This window comes from Phyllostomus discolor, chromosome 5, assembly GCF_004126475.2.
Source record: "Phyllostomus discolor isolate MPI-MPIP mPhyDis1 chromosome 5, mPhyDis1.pri.v3, whole genome shotgun sequence".
Taxonomy (NCBI): Eukaryota; Metazoa; Chordata; class Mammalia; order Chiroptera; family Phyllostomidae; genus Phyllostomus; species Phyllostomus discolor.
The window spans coordinates 29,501,703-29,517,122 of record NC_040907.2 but is presented as its reverse complement, the minus strand read 5'-3'; the positions used below and the strand labels follow the sequence as shown (position 1 = coordinate 29,517,122).

The 15,420-nt window shown below is 43.9% G+C and overlaps 2 protein-coding genes and 1 pseudogene across 3 annotated transcripts in view; 2 read left to right on the top strand and 1 right to left on the bottom strand.

Annotated features, from left to right (window-relative positions):
- SZT2 (SZT2 subunit of KICSTOR complex) overlaps positions 1-9,132 on the bottom strand; it is a 51,807-nt gene extending 42,675 nt beyond the window's left edge. For both annotated transcript variants that reach the window (XM_036025891.1, XM_028513706.2), the window contains exon 1: positions 9,033-9,132. In XM_036025891.1, coding sequence (XP_035881784.1) covers positions 9,033-9,059 — 27 coding nt within the window. In that variant the 5' untranslated portion in view covers positions 9,060-9,132. The remainder of the gene's footprint in view (positions 1-9,032) is intronic.
- On the top strand, positions 1,298-4,278 carry LOC114496161 (annotated as a pseudogene).
- Positions 9,133-9,196: 64 nt separating the features above from the next.
- On the top strand, positions 9,197-14,463 carry MED8 (mediator complex subunit 8). Its single transcript, XM_028513629.2, has 7 exons — positions 9,197-9,269; positions 10,613-10,731; positions 11,408-11,552; positions 12,121-12,261; positions 12,433-12,514; positions 12,794-13,042; positions 14,081-14,463. Exons 1-7 carry the CDS (start codon positions 9,264-9,266, stop codon positions 14,143-14,145), a joined length of 807 nt encoding a protein of 268 aa, XP_028369430.1. The 5' UTR covers positions 9,197-9,263; the 3' UTR covers positions 14,146-14,463.
- The last annotated feature ends 957 nt before the right edge of the window (positions 14,464-15,420 follow it).

Sequence of the window (15,420 nt, the reverse complement as noted above, 5' to 3'; positions counted from 1 at the left end):
GCATTTCAGATTCAGACAAACTAGGTTTGAATCCCAATTCAGCCACTTATTAGCCTATGATTGTAGAAAAGGTACTTTAACCTCTTTAAACCTCAGTGTCCTCATTTGTGAAGTGGAAACAACCCTAATACTGATCTAATAGTTCTGTTGTGTAGATTAAGTGAAATCATGCAATATGAAGTACTCAGCACAGTGCCTGCTGCTTAGTTAAGAATACAATAAAATTTAACTATTACAAGTTATTACCAGATGCAAGGCACTAGGGTCTTACTTAATACAGGTTAAGCTCATTCAGTCTTCACACAAAACATTTATCAGAACTAAACCCAGATCCAAAAAAGTTAATTGACTTAAATGATCAGTAGGTCATAGGGTCGGCAGTCAGACCCAGGCCTGAAGAGCTGCAAAGCCCATCTATTGAGGGTGATAAATGGATGAAACCAGGGACTTAAGAGCAGAAGAGATTGAAAGTGCTCACAAGAAGGGACATGACAGGAGTTTACAAGCAGAAAAGATCCTCTGACATAACCAGAAAAGTTAATTTACACAATGATTTGAAGTGATTCAGCACTATTTTGTGTTGTCGCTACACCACCTAGGGTCCCACGCTGAGAAATTCTACTCTATTATACTGCTTCCTTACTCTGGGCCGAGGTAGACCCTGGCTAGGATTTTGGCTTTTCTCCTGAGTTAGATCAAACTAGTCAACTCTTTCTTTTGGCTGGAGAGTAACCTATCTGCATTACCAAAAAAAAAAAAAAAAAAAAAAAAAAAATCCATCAGGGAAGGATTTAGACAAAAAAAAAAAATCTGGATCTCGGAGGGCCAGCATAACCACACCACATGCACCATGGTTGGGGCAGCTGAGAGGCTGACTCTCATTGGGCTGGGGTCTGGGCTTGGTCCTGGGGTGGGGGACTCCTTTACCTGAGTAATTAGGGTCTTCCCCGCACGTAGATTAGTGGCCTGAACTGGAGAAGGGCTTGGCCAGAAAGGGAGCACCCACCAAGCCAGAGCCACAGCAGAAAGTCAGTTCCCTCTACAGCCACTCCAGCTTTCTGACTTTCCCCAAAGGCTGGAAATGCCCTTACAGGGGTGTCCGACCTACAGCCCAAGGGTTGCATGCAGCCCAGGATGGCTGTGAGTACAGCCCAACACAAAACTGTAAATTTACTGAAGATATTATGAGATTTTTCTTTTGCGATTACATGCCACAATGTATTTAATGTGTGGCCCAAGACAACTCTCTTCTTCCAGTGTAGCACAGAGATGCCAAAAGGTTGGACACCCCTGAGCCATGCACAAAAAGAAAGTGGAGGATGGACTCAGGCAAGTTCTAAGGGTGACAAACGCTTAAATGAACAAAGCCAGTCTTGTGTGCATGAAGCGAAGTCAGGTGGACGAAGTGATTTGATACTAACCATCAAATTCCAACACTGTTTTGCCAAGAAATCGATGCAGCACTGTAGCACACCTGTATGGCCGACTGCTTTGGCTTAGAGGACTCAAGCGGGAATATGGCAGTGCTCTGCCAAATGTTTTACAATTTCACACGTCTGCTGAAGAAATGGCATGGTTCAATCATTATAAAATTCCCTTGCTATCAATACTTACATGAGGTCATTGGGAAGAGATGAAGGTTTGGATTTCACACAGAACATGAAATCTCCTGAAAGCCTATATATTGAAGCATGATGTCTAAAAGACTATGCAGAATTTGAAGCTGACGATGACACTTCAGTCCTACTTAAATAAAAAATAGCCAGCACTTCGTACTTCGGCGGAAGTGTGAGCAGCTGATTAGACAAGGTGTTCTGGAGCACGTCCTGTGGAAACCCCATAGTGAGGCACTGCCGACCTTCCCTGCAGTACAAGGAGCCAAACCCATCCACTCAAACTGCTACACTTCCTTCTCCACCCTCCCCTGCCCCCACCCTCCTTTGTGTGTGTGTGTTTTGAGAGAGGGGAAGGGAAGGAGAGAGAGCGGGAGAGAAATATAGATTGGTTGCCTCTCCTATGCGTCCCCGTGTTTCGGTTTACGAACAAAGCTCTAACCAAGTGACCCACACCCACACCGGCCAGGGTCCCTCTCTGGTTTTAAAAGTTACAGATGCTCTTTAATATAACCAGGAATACTTGGCGGAGAATGGTTTGTTGTTCTTCTATAGTACAGGATTCCTCCTCTTTTTTTGTAATCTGCATGTATAACTGTACCAATCCTACAGTTACCCTCTCCCACCAAAAATCCCTCTGTCTACCATGTGATTCAGAAAGTTTCCCTAATGACCATGGGAAATGATGGTAGTCTAGACCACAGCCACTCAAAGTAGCAGTTCTGTGAACTGTTTGAGATGGGTCCCAGAGGACACAAAGAGTTGTGCTACAATGTAAAACCACCATTGCCTTTCATTAAAAGTCTGGTTATGAAAAAAGAAACAAATGTCAGCTTGAACTAACCTTTGAGACAAGTGCATTTTAAGGGATTTTAGAATAAGACAGGCAAGAACTGGTGATTAATTGGAAGTGAAGGTGACAAAAAGGAAGGTGTCAATGATGACTAAGACAGATAGCATCGGAAACCAGTAAGTGGCAGAATGATATCCAAGGTAGCTAGAAAAAATTGATATATTTACCATCACTTGTAACTACCACCCACCTCAAAATCTCCCATCAAATTACAGTCTCACTGCCAAGCTCCTAAAAACAGAAAAGTGGTCTATTGGCAATGAAAGAAATTGCAGCAATTAGCTCTAGCTGGTGTGGCTCAGTGGATTAAGTGCATGCCTGTGAACCAAAACGTCACCAGTTTGATTCCCAGTCACGTGCTTGGGTTGCAGGTCCCCAGTTGGGGGTGTGTGAGAGGCAACCAATCAGTGTATCTCTCACACATTGATGTTTCTCCCCCTCGCTTTCTCCTTTCCCCTCTCTAAAAATAAATAAAATCTAGCCAGGCAACCTCTCCCTCAGAATTGACTGATGTGGGTGTGACTATTAGTGACCACTGTCTGTTAGTTGACTATGCTGGATCCCTGCCACTAGAAAATGATAGGCTGGGGCTCAGAGTATTATCAGATCACGGAATAATATGTCAAGTTAGCAGTCCTTTCCGTTTATCGCTCTATCCCCAGAGCCTAGTGCAGTGCCTGGCATACAGGATGCTCAATACAATTTGGCTGAATAAGTGAGTTCACTGTATGGTCTAAGCAAAGCAAACTTGGCATTTAGAACTAATCCTGGCATATAGGATGCTCAATACAATTTTGGCTGAAGAAGTGAATTTACTATATGTTTTAAGCAAAGCAAACTTTAGAACTAATCATATTGATACAATTGTTCTCAGGGTGATAAACACTTAACATGTCTCAATACTATTTTTCTTTTCTTCTTTGGTAGTAAGGATCTTTTTTTCTTTATCCCCAAATGCCAGCTTATTTCAGGTATGCAAAGAAACACTAAGGAAAGGAGTTTTGGCATATTTGGAGCTAGATTTACAAGGGCAGAGAGCACATTTCTATGGATCAACACTCTAAGGACAGCTGGGGACATTTGGTCACTATCTTTTAGGGCTAAAACCTTGGCAATTCTGGGTTGAATAAATGAATCTCTCCATGACTTTCTGCACTGTCAGGTATCTCTGTTGGACATTAACAAAGCAGTCTATATAGTTCTTCATAGCACCGATCACAATTTACAATAGAGAATTTATGTACTTGTTAATGTTTGTTTCCCCTACAGTCCAGAAGCTCCAGGGAAGTGTATATTGTTCTTTGCTGTATCTCTAGCAAACAGCACAGTGCCAAGGCGAACTAGGTGTTTATATATTTGTTGAATAAATGCATGAAAGAGAAATTGCTCTCATAATTTACCACTTACCCTTAATTTTTCACTTTATCAATATCTACTCTTTGTTGTTCAAGAGTTTCCATCCTCCCTCATCCACTCACTTTATGAAAAATTAGCCTATTCTATTGTTTGGATTTTTCCTTTGCTTCCAAGAAAGCTGTTTTTGTTTTGTTTGTTTGTTAAACCAGTTTTTCACTAGTCTGTTCTTTTCTAGTATTATCTTCTTTTTTTATGTTCTTGGAATCTGGGGAGGGGTTCTGATAGGATTGTAATAGGTTTTGGGGGAAAAAAAAAGTGTGATTTGATAGCTAAGACTATGGGCTTGAGCTTTAGTTTCTCCCCTATTACGTACCATCAGCTACCATGATGGTGCATGAAAGCGTAAAAGTGCGCATCAGTAAAATGACAAGGAAGTCATCCACCAGTTGCTTCTGAGTCTATCAAACATCTGGTGACGGCCCTGAGTCTTTGCTTTTCCATAACAAATATCTCCAGGTTCTTTAAATATGTCTCAAACGGCGTGGCTTCAAATGTCTTCATTTTCTTTATCTTATATACCTAGGAATGAATTTTGGCTGATCTTCATTTCAACTTAAAAGGTAGGGGGCCAGAATGGAACACAATGTGCAGTTAAACTGACAGACTTCGAGTTCCCCAGGTTCTGTTTACATGTTTTGGAAGCTTTACCGTACCAGAGTCAGGAAACCTCCATGGCTTTCTCACTTGTGTTGCTGTTAAGATACAACACCTCCCCCCCCCCCCCGGCAATTCTGTCCTCATGTAGCTGGCTTTTTGGGACACATACAATTATTCCATTAGTCCTATTATATTGGATAAATTCAGTCTATTGTTCTACTGTGATGCTTAGAGAGCTATTTTGTCTTCTAATACATCTCTTTCTAGTTTAACTTCCCCACTAATTTGATCAGGATACCATCAAGTCTTATCCAAGTCCCAAGAGGAGAAAGGCAAGGTGAGCACACATTCATTCATCAGCCACCAAGTTTATGGAGAGCTTGCTATATGCCAACAGTGGGCTAGGTCCTAAGAATACAATGGAAAGCAAAAATTGGCAATCTCTACTCTCATGAAATTTACCCAATGGAGAAAAATAAATAAATACATCAGCCACCAAGTTTATGGAGAGCTTGCTATATGCCAACAGTGGGCTAGGTCCTAAGAATACAATGGAAAGCAAAAATTGGCAATCTCTACTCTCATGAAATTTACCCAATGGAGAAAAATAAATAAATAATCACTCGAATTATTGTATTATTGTAAACTGAATGCATTCACCAAAGGATAAGAATGTGGTTCTATGATAGCATGTAACCAAGTGACCTATCCCAGGCTGGGATCTTAAGAGAAAGTGACACTGAAGAGTAAGCACTGTTTGCCAAGTGAGGAGGGAAAGAAGGATGAACCAGATGGAGGGTATACACGAACACTGTGCTATTAGAAAACTTTCTTCGGATTATTAGTAGGCTGCTTAATTACACTACTATAGAGCTTCCATTTCTCCACCTTGTCTCAAAAGTTATTTTGAACAATGGACTGTCTAAGGCCAAGCTGAAATTTAGTTCATCAGTCAGTTCTGATAGAATCCACCCTCGAAACCAGGAACATTTGTCTAACTCAAACTTTCTTACAACGTTCCCACTTACAGGTGATTCTTTAAAATCAACCACCATGTTTTCAAAACATCTCTAAGTTTTCTTCACATTCAAGATGAAATTTACCAGAACCAGAAAATTTAAAAAGATTTAAGCAGCTCAAATGGTAGTTTTCAAAGTGTGATCCAAGAGCTGGCTGCATCAAGAACACCTGAGGTGCTTATTAAAAGGCAGATTCCTGGGCACCACCCCAAACCAAATGAATTAGAGTTGATAGGGTTCAGGAATTTACATTTAACAAGTTCCCCAGGTAATTCTTCCACTTCAATGTTTGAGAATCCTTGAGTTAGTTGTGTTCTCACAGCAGCCACACACTCATACAGAGCTTCAAGTCCCTAATATTCAATCCCCCTGAGTCTAAAGTGCTTTACTCTCAGAGTAGTCTGGCAAAGAGAAAGCAGGGTTTTAGAGCCAAGAGATCTGGAAGCAAATCTGGTTCTATTACTTCCTATCTAGGTGAGCTTGGACAAGTTGCTCAATATTTCCAGGCCTGTTTCTTCACTGATAACATGTAGACAAGAACATCTATTTCATAAGGATGTTGTTGCAATTAAATGAGAGTCAGAACAATGATAGAGGAAGCCTGTCATTCTTTGGGACAACTACTGAGGTCTACATACCATTTATAACAAGACGAATAAACCATCATCAGGTACTGCACTGCCTATTATGCATATCAGGGTGAAGGAAACATTCCCATCTCATTACTTTGTTGTTTTTTTGTACCTATTGCTCTGTATTCAAGGTACAATCAAACACTTGTGCTGTTTTCTGTTAAGGGTCCCATGAAAAATGTAGATTTTTTTACCCCTTGAATTGTCTGAAGCCTCCTTACCATTATAAATATGACAAAGGCCTGAAATCTAGCATGACCTCAACTGGAATCTTCTCCAGCCTCATCTTGCCCCCATGTCCTCCTAAGTTAGAGTTCCTAGGATCAAACACTTGTTCTGATGCTTATTGGTGTAAAGCCCTGGTGAAGTTACTTAAACTCTGTGCCTTAGTTAACTCATCTGTGAAATGGGGATAATGATAGTACCTATTTCATGGGGATTTTAGAACGATTAGGTGACATTTAGTAAGTACTGTTAGCTATTCTCATTGTCACACTGGACCCATACTAGCCGCTGCCTCCTCTCAGGTCTCTGAAAGCTCTAAGCCCCTTCTCACCTCAGGATTCCCACTATTCTCTTTGCCTGTAATGCACTTGGCCTCTTCTCTGGGCCCCTCCTACTCACTCTTAAGGCTTAAATGTCATTCACCTGAAGCAGCTTCCTGATCCACCCCTGCCACCACCACTTCTTAATAAAGTAGGTTAAGAACCCCTGTTAAATACTCATTCACTCTGTGTTTTTCCTTTGCAGCACTTATTATAATCCAATGTTTATTTACTCCATTAAAATAGGGAATGCGTCTTACACTACTCCACATCCACCCTGATAATTAGCACAATTCTGAGTCCATAACAGCACTCAAAATACTTTAAGTATTTGAGGAATGAGTGATTTCTTAAATCTGACTGTGCTCAATCTTTCTCTCTTGAGATTGTCAACAACCTCTACAAGTCAGTCACTTTTCTGCCCAGAGGCAGAAGAGCTCTTCATTCCCTTTACTTCCCGGAGATAAAATTTTCAGAAATGCAAATCAAAAACTTAACACCTGCTTAGCTGAATGGGACTCCTAAGAGTGTGTTTCAACTCCAAGTTACTTTAGATCTGCACTGTTCAATCCGTTAACTACTACTATATGAGGCTACTGAGCATTTGTGTGTTGCTAGTCCAAAATCATATGTGCTAAGTGTAAAATACACATTGGACTTTAGAGATTTGATACAAAGGTTAAATATCTCATCATTTAAAATATTTACTACATGTTGAAATAATATTTCAGAAATATAGGGTTAAATACATTGCTAAAATTTTCACCCTTTTTTTTTACCTTTTTAAATGTGGCTACTACAAAACTTATATATATGTTTAACATTAGATTTCTATCGGACGGTGCTGTTTTAAACTATTTGCCTAGAAGGTATGTTGTAGTTCCCCATTTTATTTCCTCATTTTAATCCATAAAAAATCAGACTCCAAATTTTTTCATGTTTTTTCTCAATTCTGATATTTCTGATGTATGGGCTACTCTACCATCCGTATGAACATGTCTGATTATTTTTAAAAAGGCAGTTTCCTAATCTTGGGTTTCATCACATAAAATTACAGAAAACACCCCACAATAACCAAAAAAACAAAACCCTGGAGATTTACTACCCTGTCCCTACTTTATTTTTATACTATAAACATCATGGTTAAGAACACAAGAACTGTCAAGGACACATGGACAAAAACTAGGGGGAGGGTGGTAATGGGAGGGCAGTAGGGAGGGATGGGTGGGTGGGCTGGAATGGGAGTAAAAGAGAGAAAACTGTACTTGAACAATGATTAAAATTAGAAAAAAAAAGAACACAAGAACTGGAGCCAGACCACCTGTTTTTGGAGCCCTGGCTCTCTATTACTTACTAGCTGTGTAACTTTGTTGCTCTGAGTATTTCTGTGCCTAAGTTTCTCCAACTAAAAAATGGGGATGTTAACAGTGTCTACTTCATAGGGATGAGAGCATTAATTGGTATTGGCAAAGTGCTTAGAATGGTGCCTGCTATGCAGTAAGCATTCAGTAAGTGATGACTACCATTTGTCATCATACAAACCCCTCACCCTTCCCGCCCACTCATATATTCTCTTGTAATACTGAACACTTCTCCTAGTGATGTTGTTCCTCCAGAATTCTGCTTCCTAGCTGAGTAGCACTTGGGTAAGGTATTTAATTAACCTCTCTCACTTTTTAGTTTCCTTACCTGTAAATGAGAATAGGTACTGCCACTTCCTTGCACAGGTTTGAATAACACAACCTACATTAAGTTCCTTGTGTGGTCATTACGACCTAATATATAACTCAAATGCACTTTCTGGTTTAACACACGTGGGACTCACAACGCACCAGAAGACAGGTATTTTATGAAGTAGGAAACAAGATCTGGGAAGCTAGGGCTTGCCCGAAGTTAGCTATCTGTGCAATACTGGAATGAGGTTTCACTCCGAGTCAAATATTTTTTTTCACGAAACTAGAGCTTCTTTCCCTAAGCATGGGTGTTAGAAATAAATTATTTCATGACGTTTAGGGGATTCCAATGTTTGCAGAAATGCAAGAAACCGGCAAAGTTAGTCTATCGCCCTGTTCCCCGCTGAAACTGCGATATAAAATCAAAACACTAGGTTTTGTTAATACCATTATTAGGTCAAAGTATCCAAGAGTCCTAAAGTCGGCGACATGGATGAAATTTCAGTAAATAAAACAAAGCAACGAGTTTCTCCTCCAGCCCCCCAAGGAAACTGGGGACCTCGGCAAGGAGGTTCAATTGAACCGGGCCTTAGGGGCTGAGCCGGTTCCCGCCCAGGCTGCGCGGCCCAGTCGCCTCCAGACCCGAAGGAGGCCACGGCCGCGCTGCGCCCGCCCGCCCCTCACCTCCGGCTCCGGGCGCTCCGAGGCCATCCCACAGAGCTCCGGCGCAGGCCCGGGCCAGAGAAGAGGTTCCACTCGTGACCCCTGACCCGGCTACCTCGCACCTGGCAAAAACCGGAAATGAATGGGCGGGACGAGTTATGAGCTCTCTGATTGGTGGAAGGAGCCCTCTCTGAGGACTCGCTGACTGGGAAACCGGAAGAGGAGGTTGTTGCTGCCGGCACTGCCCCCGCTATGCAGGTGAGTGCAGGTTTGGGCCTATTGATTGCCAATTAGTTTCAGAGTACCAGCTGGAGAGTGGTTGTGTGAGGAGAGATTAGAAGTTGGGGCTGAGAGGAGGGGGCAGAACCAGCGGCTGACGCTTAAGGGAACGTAGTGTGGAGGGGCAAGGCCTACTGGATAGGAGAGGCGGACATCTGATGGGTTGGGAGCCCTGCTGACTGGAGACAGGCTGCCGCTAAATCGAGATGGGAGGAAGCAGCACTGATTTGCTGGAGTGTGGGGAAGAATCAGGTTGTAATTTGGGAAGGCTGAGATGTAATCTAAGGAAGACGGCTCAAGAAAGTGGCGCGTTGGCTCGGACCCCGGCCTCGGCTGTGGGATGGATGCCGTTGGATGTAGAAATGACAGGGAATTTGTAATTGGAGAGACGCTCGAGGTGAAGAAATGGTGGGACCACACTGGCTAAAACCTCAACTAATTATAATCTGAGGCCGTGGGTAGAACCCAGGATCAGGGCTCCTGCCCTGCACATTGGCGAGTTTGCAAAACTGTTTCACAATCTGTGCCCGATAGTTGTTAAGGATGAAGGTATGAAGTAAAACTGGAGGTCACAGATGGAAAGAAATTGCTTTGCAGACATCCGCCCCCGCCCCCTCCCCCCCCGTTTACGGTTGCCTACTGCTTAGGACATGTGAATTTTTTTTTTGGTTTGTTTTTCATTTGTCATTTAATTTCTTGCCCCTGTAGTCTGTCAGTAAATGTTTATAGGTTGACCAAGCTCGTGAAAGGAGCACAGGAATACTGGCACAGAGATAAAATGGGTGCAGATTAATTCAGCAAGGAGGAGGTTGAAACAGCAAATGCTGAAGGCAAATGAAGCGGCGGGCCGGGGGGTGCGTGGCGCAAGGCCAGTATTCAGAGAAACCTTCATGTGTTGGTAGATTTCTCACAGATTGTGTGCCACTGACAAGAACAGCCCAGCTCAGAAGGCAAGTTCTAGGACAGAAGGGTACATATGCTGCAGAGGTACACAGAAAGATAGTGAACCCGAGGCATTTAGGTCTGGAGAAAAGTTCCCAGTGAGAGAGAATAGAGTGTACTTCACACAGAGAAGAAACAGGCATGCGTGAGGAGGTGGTGAGAGGAAGGAATCAGCCGGTAGGAGGAACTGAAATCAGGTGAATGGGTTGAAAGGTCCAAGGGTTGACGCTGTCTGTAACCCAAATACCGAAGATGCAAAACAACCTGGCTCTCTCGTGCCAATCCTATGTTACCCGACTAGTGTTGCACGCTGCCCTCCTGTGTGTGTATGCCATACTCGCACACTCAGCTTGGTAATCGACCTGTTCCTATTGGTGCAGAGGGAGGAGAAGCAGCTTGAGGCGTCATTGGATGCACTGCTGAGTCAAGTGGCCGACCTGAAGAACTCACTGGGGAGTTTCATTTACAAGTTGGAGAACGAGTATGACCGGCTGACCTGGTAAGAGTGGCCAGGACGACCTGGGGGAGGGCTCCGTGGACGGGGGACCGGGCCTCCTGGTGGACAGCATCTCCAGTGGTGTAACCATTTATCAGTTTGCAAACATCTTATGATGTGTTAAGAGCTGGGTTGCCCAATAACAAGTGAAGTGTGGCTTAGGGCCTCCCCGGCAAAGACGTAGAGAAGCGCACAGTTTCCCAACCTAGGTTCTTTCTACTTTTGATTCTTACTCTTCCACCTCCCTGGGAAGAGACCCTTCCTCAGTGGGTCCTCCCGCTATAGTAGGAATACAACAGCCACACCGGATCTCTTGCCATAGATATTGGTGAGTTTTTTAAGTCCAACCTACCCTGGAAGTACGGATTCTATTTCTAGGCCGGAAAGGAGGCTTTTACTCAGTTTCTGAATTTTTAGCGATAAGTGTAGCCACGGTTCTTATTTTGCCACCGTTACTCACCCCATTTGGATACTGAACTGCCGTTTTTCCTCCATCTGTGTCAGAAGCTGAAAGTGTGTCCCTCTTCCCTAACCTCACAATCCCTGTAAGCCAGTCTGGTTCCCACCCAGTCAAGCCATAGGGCTGTGAGTCTTTTGGGGGGTAAATCTGGGTATTCCTGATCTGAAGGACTCCTTTGAGAATACTGGGAACATTCTGACACCTTCTTACTACCACCAGGCCCTCTGTCCTGGACAGCTTTGCCTTGCTCTCTGGACAACTGAACACTCTGAACAAGGTCTTGAAGCATGAGAAGACACCATTGTTCCGTAACCAGGTCATCATCCCTCTGGTGTTGTCCCCAGACCGTGATGAAGATCTCATGGTAAGAGGGGAAGAAAGGTACAACTTGGGAAATGAAGTTCTTAGATGAGGACCTGGAGCACAATTGTTGGTTGGTTATTTGAGAACTTCTGAATGTGGAGTAGTGTGTGGCAATGAAAAGTGAGGGCTGCCTTTCAGAGGTCTTGCTTTCTGTCCTTCTGGAGTTGGGGAGCTATTCCCAAATAAACCTGAGGACTATGTCACCAAGACAGAGACCTTTCTCCTCGAATACCTATCTCAAGCAAAAAGTATGTTCTTATGTGACTTTGTATATTTCAGTGTATGTTTCTTTGTATATTTCTACTATTTTTAAATTAGGAATAGTAGAGAGATTTGCTTCTATGTCTGGTAGATATAGAGGTGTGAGGAGACAGAAACAAAGAATGAAGAGTATAGGAATGAGGGGTAGAGTGTTCTAGATGATCAGGGAAGCTAAATGTTAATAAGTCTTAGGCTGTGTTTACCCTGAAAATGCACTGTTTGCTTATGGCAGGAACTACAAGATATATCAGGCCAGATTGAATCTTCTTGAAATGCATAGGAGAATTAATAAAGTCTGTGTTTTATAGCGGCAGACTGAAGGACGAGTACCTGTTTTCAGCCATGAGGTGGTCCCTGACCATCTCAGAACCAAGCCTGACCCTGAGGTCGAAGAGCAAGAGAAGCAGCTGACAACAGATGCTGCCCGCATTGGTGCTGATGCAGCTCAGGTTGGGCCAATTCATGCCCTGCTGCCCCACACTCCCCACGTCTCATCATGAGAAGCTAGGCATTACCATTGCTGCTTGCATGTAAATTGCCCCTAGAAGAACACAAGAAAGCAACTTCCCCACAATCACTTCTTACTTGCCCTAATCTTTTCACCAATTTTTGTGTTACAGAAGCAGATCCAGAGCTTGAATAAAATGTGCTCAAACCTTCTGGAGAAAATCAGCAAAGAGGAACGAGAATCAGAGAGTGGAGGTATGGAGGGACCAGTGGCAAAGTGGAGAAGGAAAGAGGAATAAGAAGAATAGTCTCTTTTATTTAAGGCCAGCCCTGGAGCAGGTGGAGGAAATGGGTGAAAAAATTCTGAGATGGTTATGGGGGGGTCCTCTGGCTCCTCCTCTGGACCAGCAGGGAGTCTAGATGCTGTTGAAGTCAGAACTCCAAGCTCTGGTACTCATATGGGTTTTCATATTGCTGCGTTCAGTCCAGGGCTAGAGGTACACCTCAGGGTCCTCACTCACCTTTTTTTTTCAGGTCTCCGGCCAAACAAACAGACCTTTAACCCTGCAGACACCAATGCCTTGGTGGCAGCTGTTGCCTTTGGAAAAGGATTGTCTAATTGGAGACCTTCAGGCAGCAGTGGACCTGGCCAGCCAGGCCAGCCAGGAACTGGAACAATCCTTGCAGGAACCTCAGGGTTACAGCAGGTCCAGATAACAGGTGCTCCAAGCCAGCAGCAGTCAATGCTCAGTGGGGTGCAGATGGCTCAAGCAGGTCAACCAGGTAAGGTGGCAGGGATTGACATGGTGACAGACCTTGAACAGGGAAGTAGGAATAAGTAGAATTGTCTGTGCCTCCAGCTCCCCCAGAGCTGGAGATTTTCTCCTATTCTCCTGGACCATGACCCAGAAAACAATTTTTTGGAGAAAAATTTTCATTTTGAGACTAACAAACACCAAGAGAATGAAGAATAACTTTGAATAGCAGAAACTGCTCTCACCTCCAACCCCCTCTCAAACCTCTGTCTCAACTACCCTTCTGTTCCATTTACTCTGGACATTTGGTGTGTTGCCAGGGTTTTTTCTTAGAGAAACTGATGGTCAAACCTTAATTAAGACCATTTGGTGGGTGGGTTGGGAATTGATAAGCAGTCAAGTTTCCCGGTGCTCCATGAATTCTTTGCTCTGTGTCCTATGTCTCCTGCTCATTTTGAGTAATGACAAGAGCAGTCTGGAGGAGTTCAGATGCAAGTAACTAGAAGGGATATTTTCTTCCAAGCTGCCTGAGAAAAGGGTCAATTCAAATAAAAGAGAACAGCCGCTGGCCTGTGAATTGAAAGGTTGCTGGTTCATTTCCCCGTCAGGGCACATGCCTGGGTTGTGGGCCAGGTCCCTGGTTGGGGGCTGTGTAAGAGGCAACCGATATCTCTCACACACTGATGTTTCTCTCCCTCTCTTTCTCCCTCCCTTTCCCTCTCTCTAAAAGTAAACAAATAAAATCTTTATAAGAGAGAGAAAACGTACACTTTTACCCATGGCATTAAATGAAGGTTGCACAAGTTTAACTGTTTTTTCTAGGAGTAGGTGAGCAGGAGTCTGATCCTCCCCACTACCCACCCCCATCAGTCCTCTCCTTCTAGACACCTTCAGGGAGAGGGCTGAGTGAGGAACCACACCTCTCAGGTTTGCCATCCAAGGTCAGATGCCACAGAGGTTCTGAGATGATTGAGGGGGTGGCAGAAGGAAACATGAGAGACCACATTTCTGACTGATCATAAAAGTCTTACCATACTTCCAGTGTCTTTCTTCATATTCCTTGCAGGGAAAATGCCAGGTGGGATAAAAACCAACATCAAGTCTGCTTCAATGCATCCCTACCAGCGGTGAGTGTGGCCGGCAACCTCCACAGCCAGGTGTTCTTTGCAGAGTTGGGCAGTGGAATTGCCTTTTGCCCAAAGCTGACCTAGATGAGCGCGATGAGAGAATATGGGCTTTCAGCAACAGACAAATCCCAGCTCCATCACTGACCAGCTGTATGACCTTGCAAGTGGCCTAATTTTTCTAAGCCTGTTTCGTTATTTGTAAATAGTGATAATACCTACCTCATAGGGTTGTTATGAGGATTAAAATGAGAAAATGAATGTGAAACACTAAGCACAGTGTATGAAATAATTGGCATTCAATAAATGACAGTTTCTATCGCCACTTCTCCCTGCTGCCCTTCTCAGTCCTTGGTCCAGAACTAACCCTGGTTTGACAGTGCTTCGTGCCATGGGTGAGCTGATGAACACGAGATCATGGACCTCTCAAAAAAGCCTGTGCTTATTTTGTGCTGCGACAAACCGTGTCAGGCTCTGTGTCCTTAGAGGCTCACTGTCTCTGCCCAGGTTCCATCCTGGCCATCTGCAAGCTGTAGGCGATGAGACTTCTGGGCTCGGATGTACTCTCCCTGTAGCTCTGGTGCAGCTCGGGCCAGCTGTGCTCTCCATTCTCTCAGAAGCCAGTTCAGCTCTTACCTGGGAAGTAGTCATAAAGTCTGCTATCGTTTATGTGCCTGCACCCATGAAGGAGGATGTCGAAGGCCCAGCAGATGGGGGCTTCCTCAAGAAGTGGCTCTACCAGTAGGACTGTGTAAGAAAGGTGGTTTTTTTTTTTTGTTTGTTTGTTTGTTTGTTTGTTTTTAGCATTTGAAAAAAAGCCCTTTCCAGGCTAATTTTTCATACTTTGGAGGAAGAAGGGAGTTTTACTGCACCCTGTCTTTCATCAGGGTTTAGTTATCCTCGTCATATGCCCCATTCATAGGTCCAGCCAGGACGGTTTCCTCCAGGCCGCTGAGCCTGCACCTCAAGTAAGAGCCAGATGGGCGGTGGGGGAGGGCAGCCTCCAGTACCTTTGCTTGCTTTCCTGAAGCTGAAGAGCAGAGTGAGTTTGGGTCTCCAGTCTAAGCTGCCTTTCTTAGCACTTCCTTGTGGGCAAGGGCAGGGGTTAAGTCAGCAGAAGTGAATCAAAAGATTTCTTTGAATAAAGTTATTTAAATGTTGATGGTCACTATGTTGGTCTTATCTGACAGCAATTTATGGAAGAGCTATAGAGGGACCAGAGACCATATATCAGAGACTTGCAAGGTTGCTGCAAGGCACCTCTAATTTGTTCTCCCTAAAA

Coding starts and splice junctions, on each gene's coding strand:
- MED8 (XM_028513629.2), top strand. Junction 11,553..12,120: donor ACCGTGATGAAGATCTCATG/GTAAGAGGGGAA, acceptor TGTGTTTTATAG/CGGCAGACTGAAGGACGAGT. Junction 13,043..14,080: donor GGCTCAAGCAGGTCAACCAG/GTAAGGTGGCAG, acceptor TATTCCTTGCAG/GGAAAATGCCAGGTGGGATA.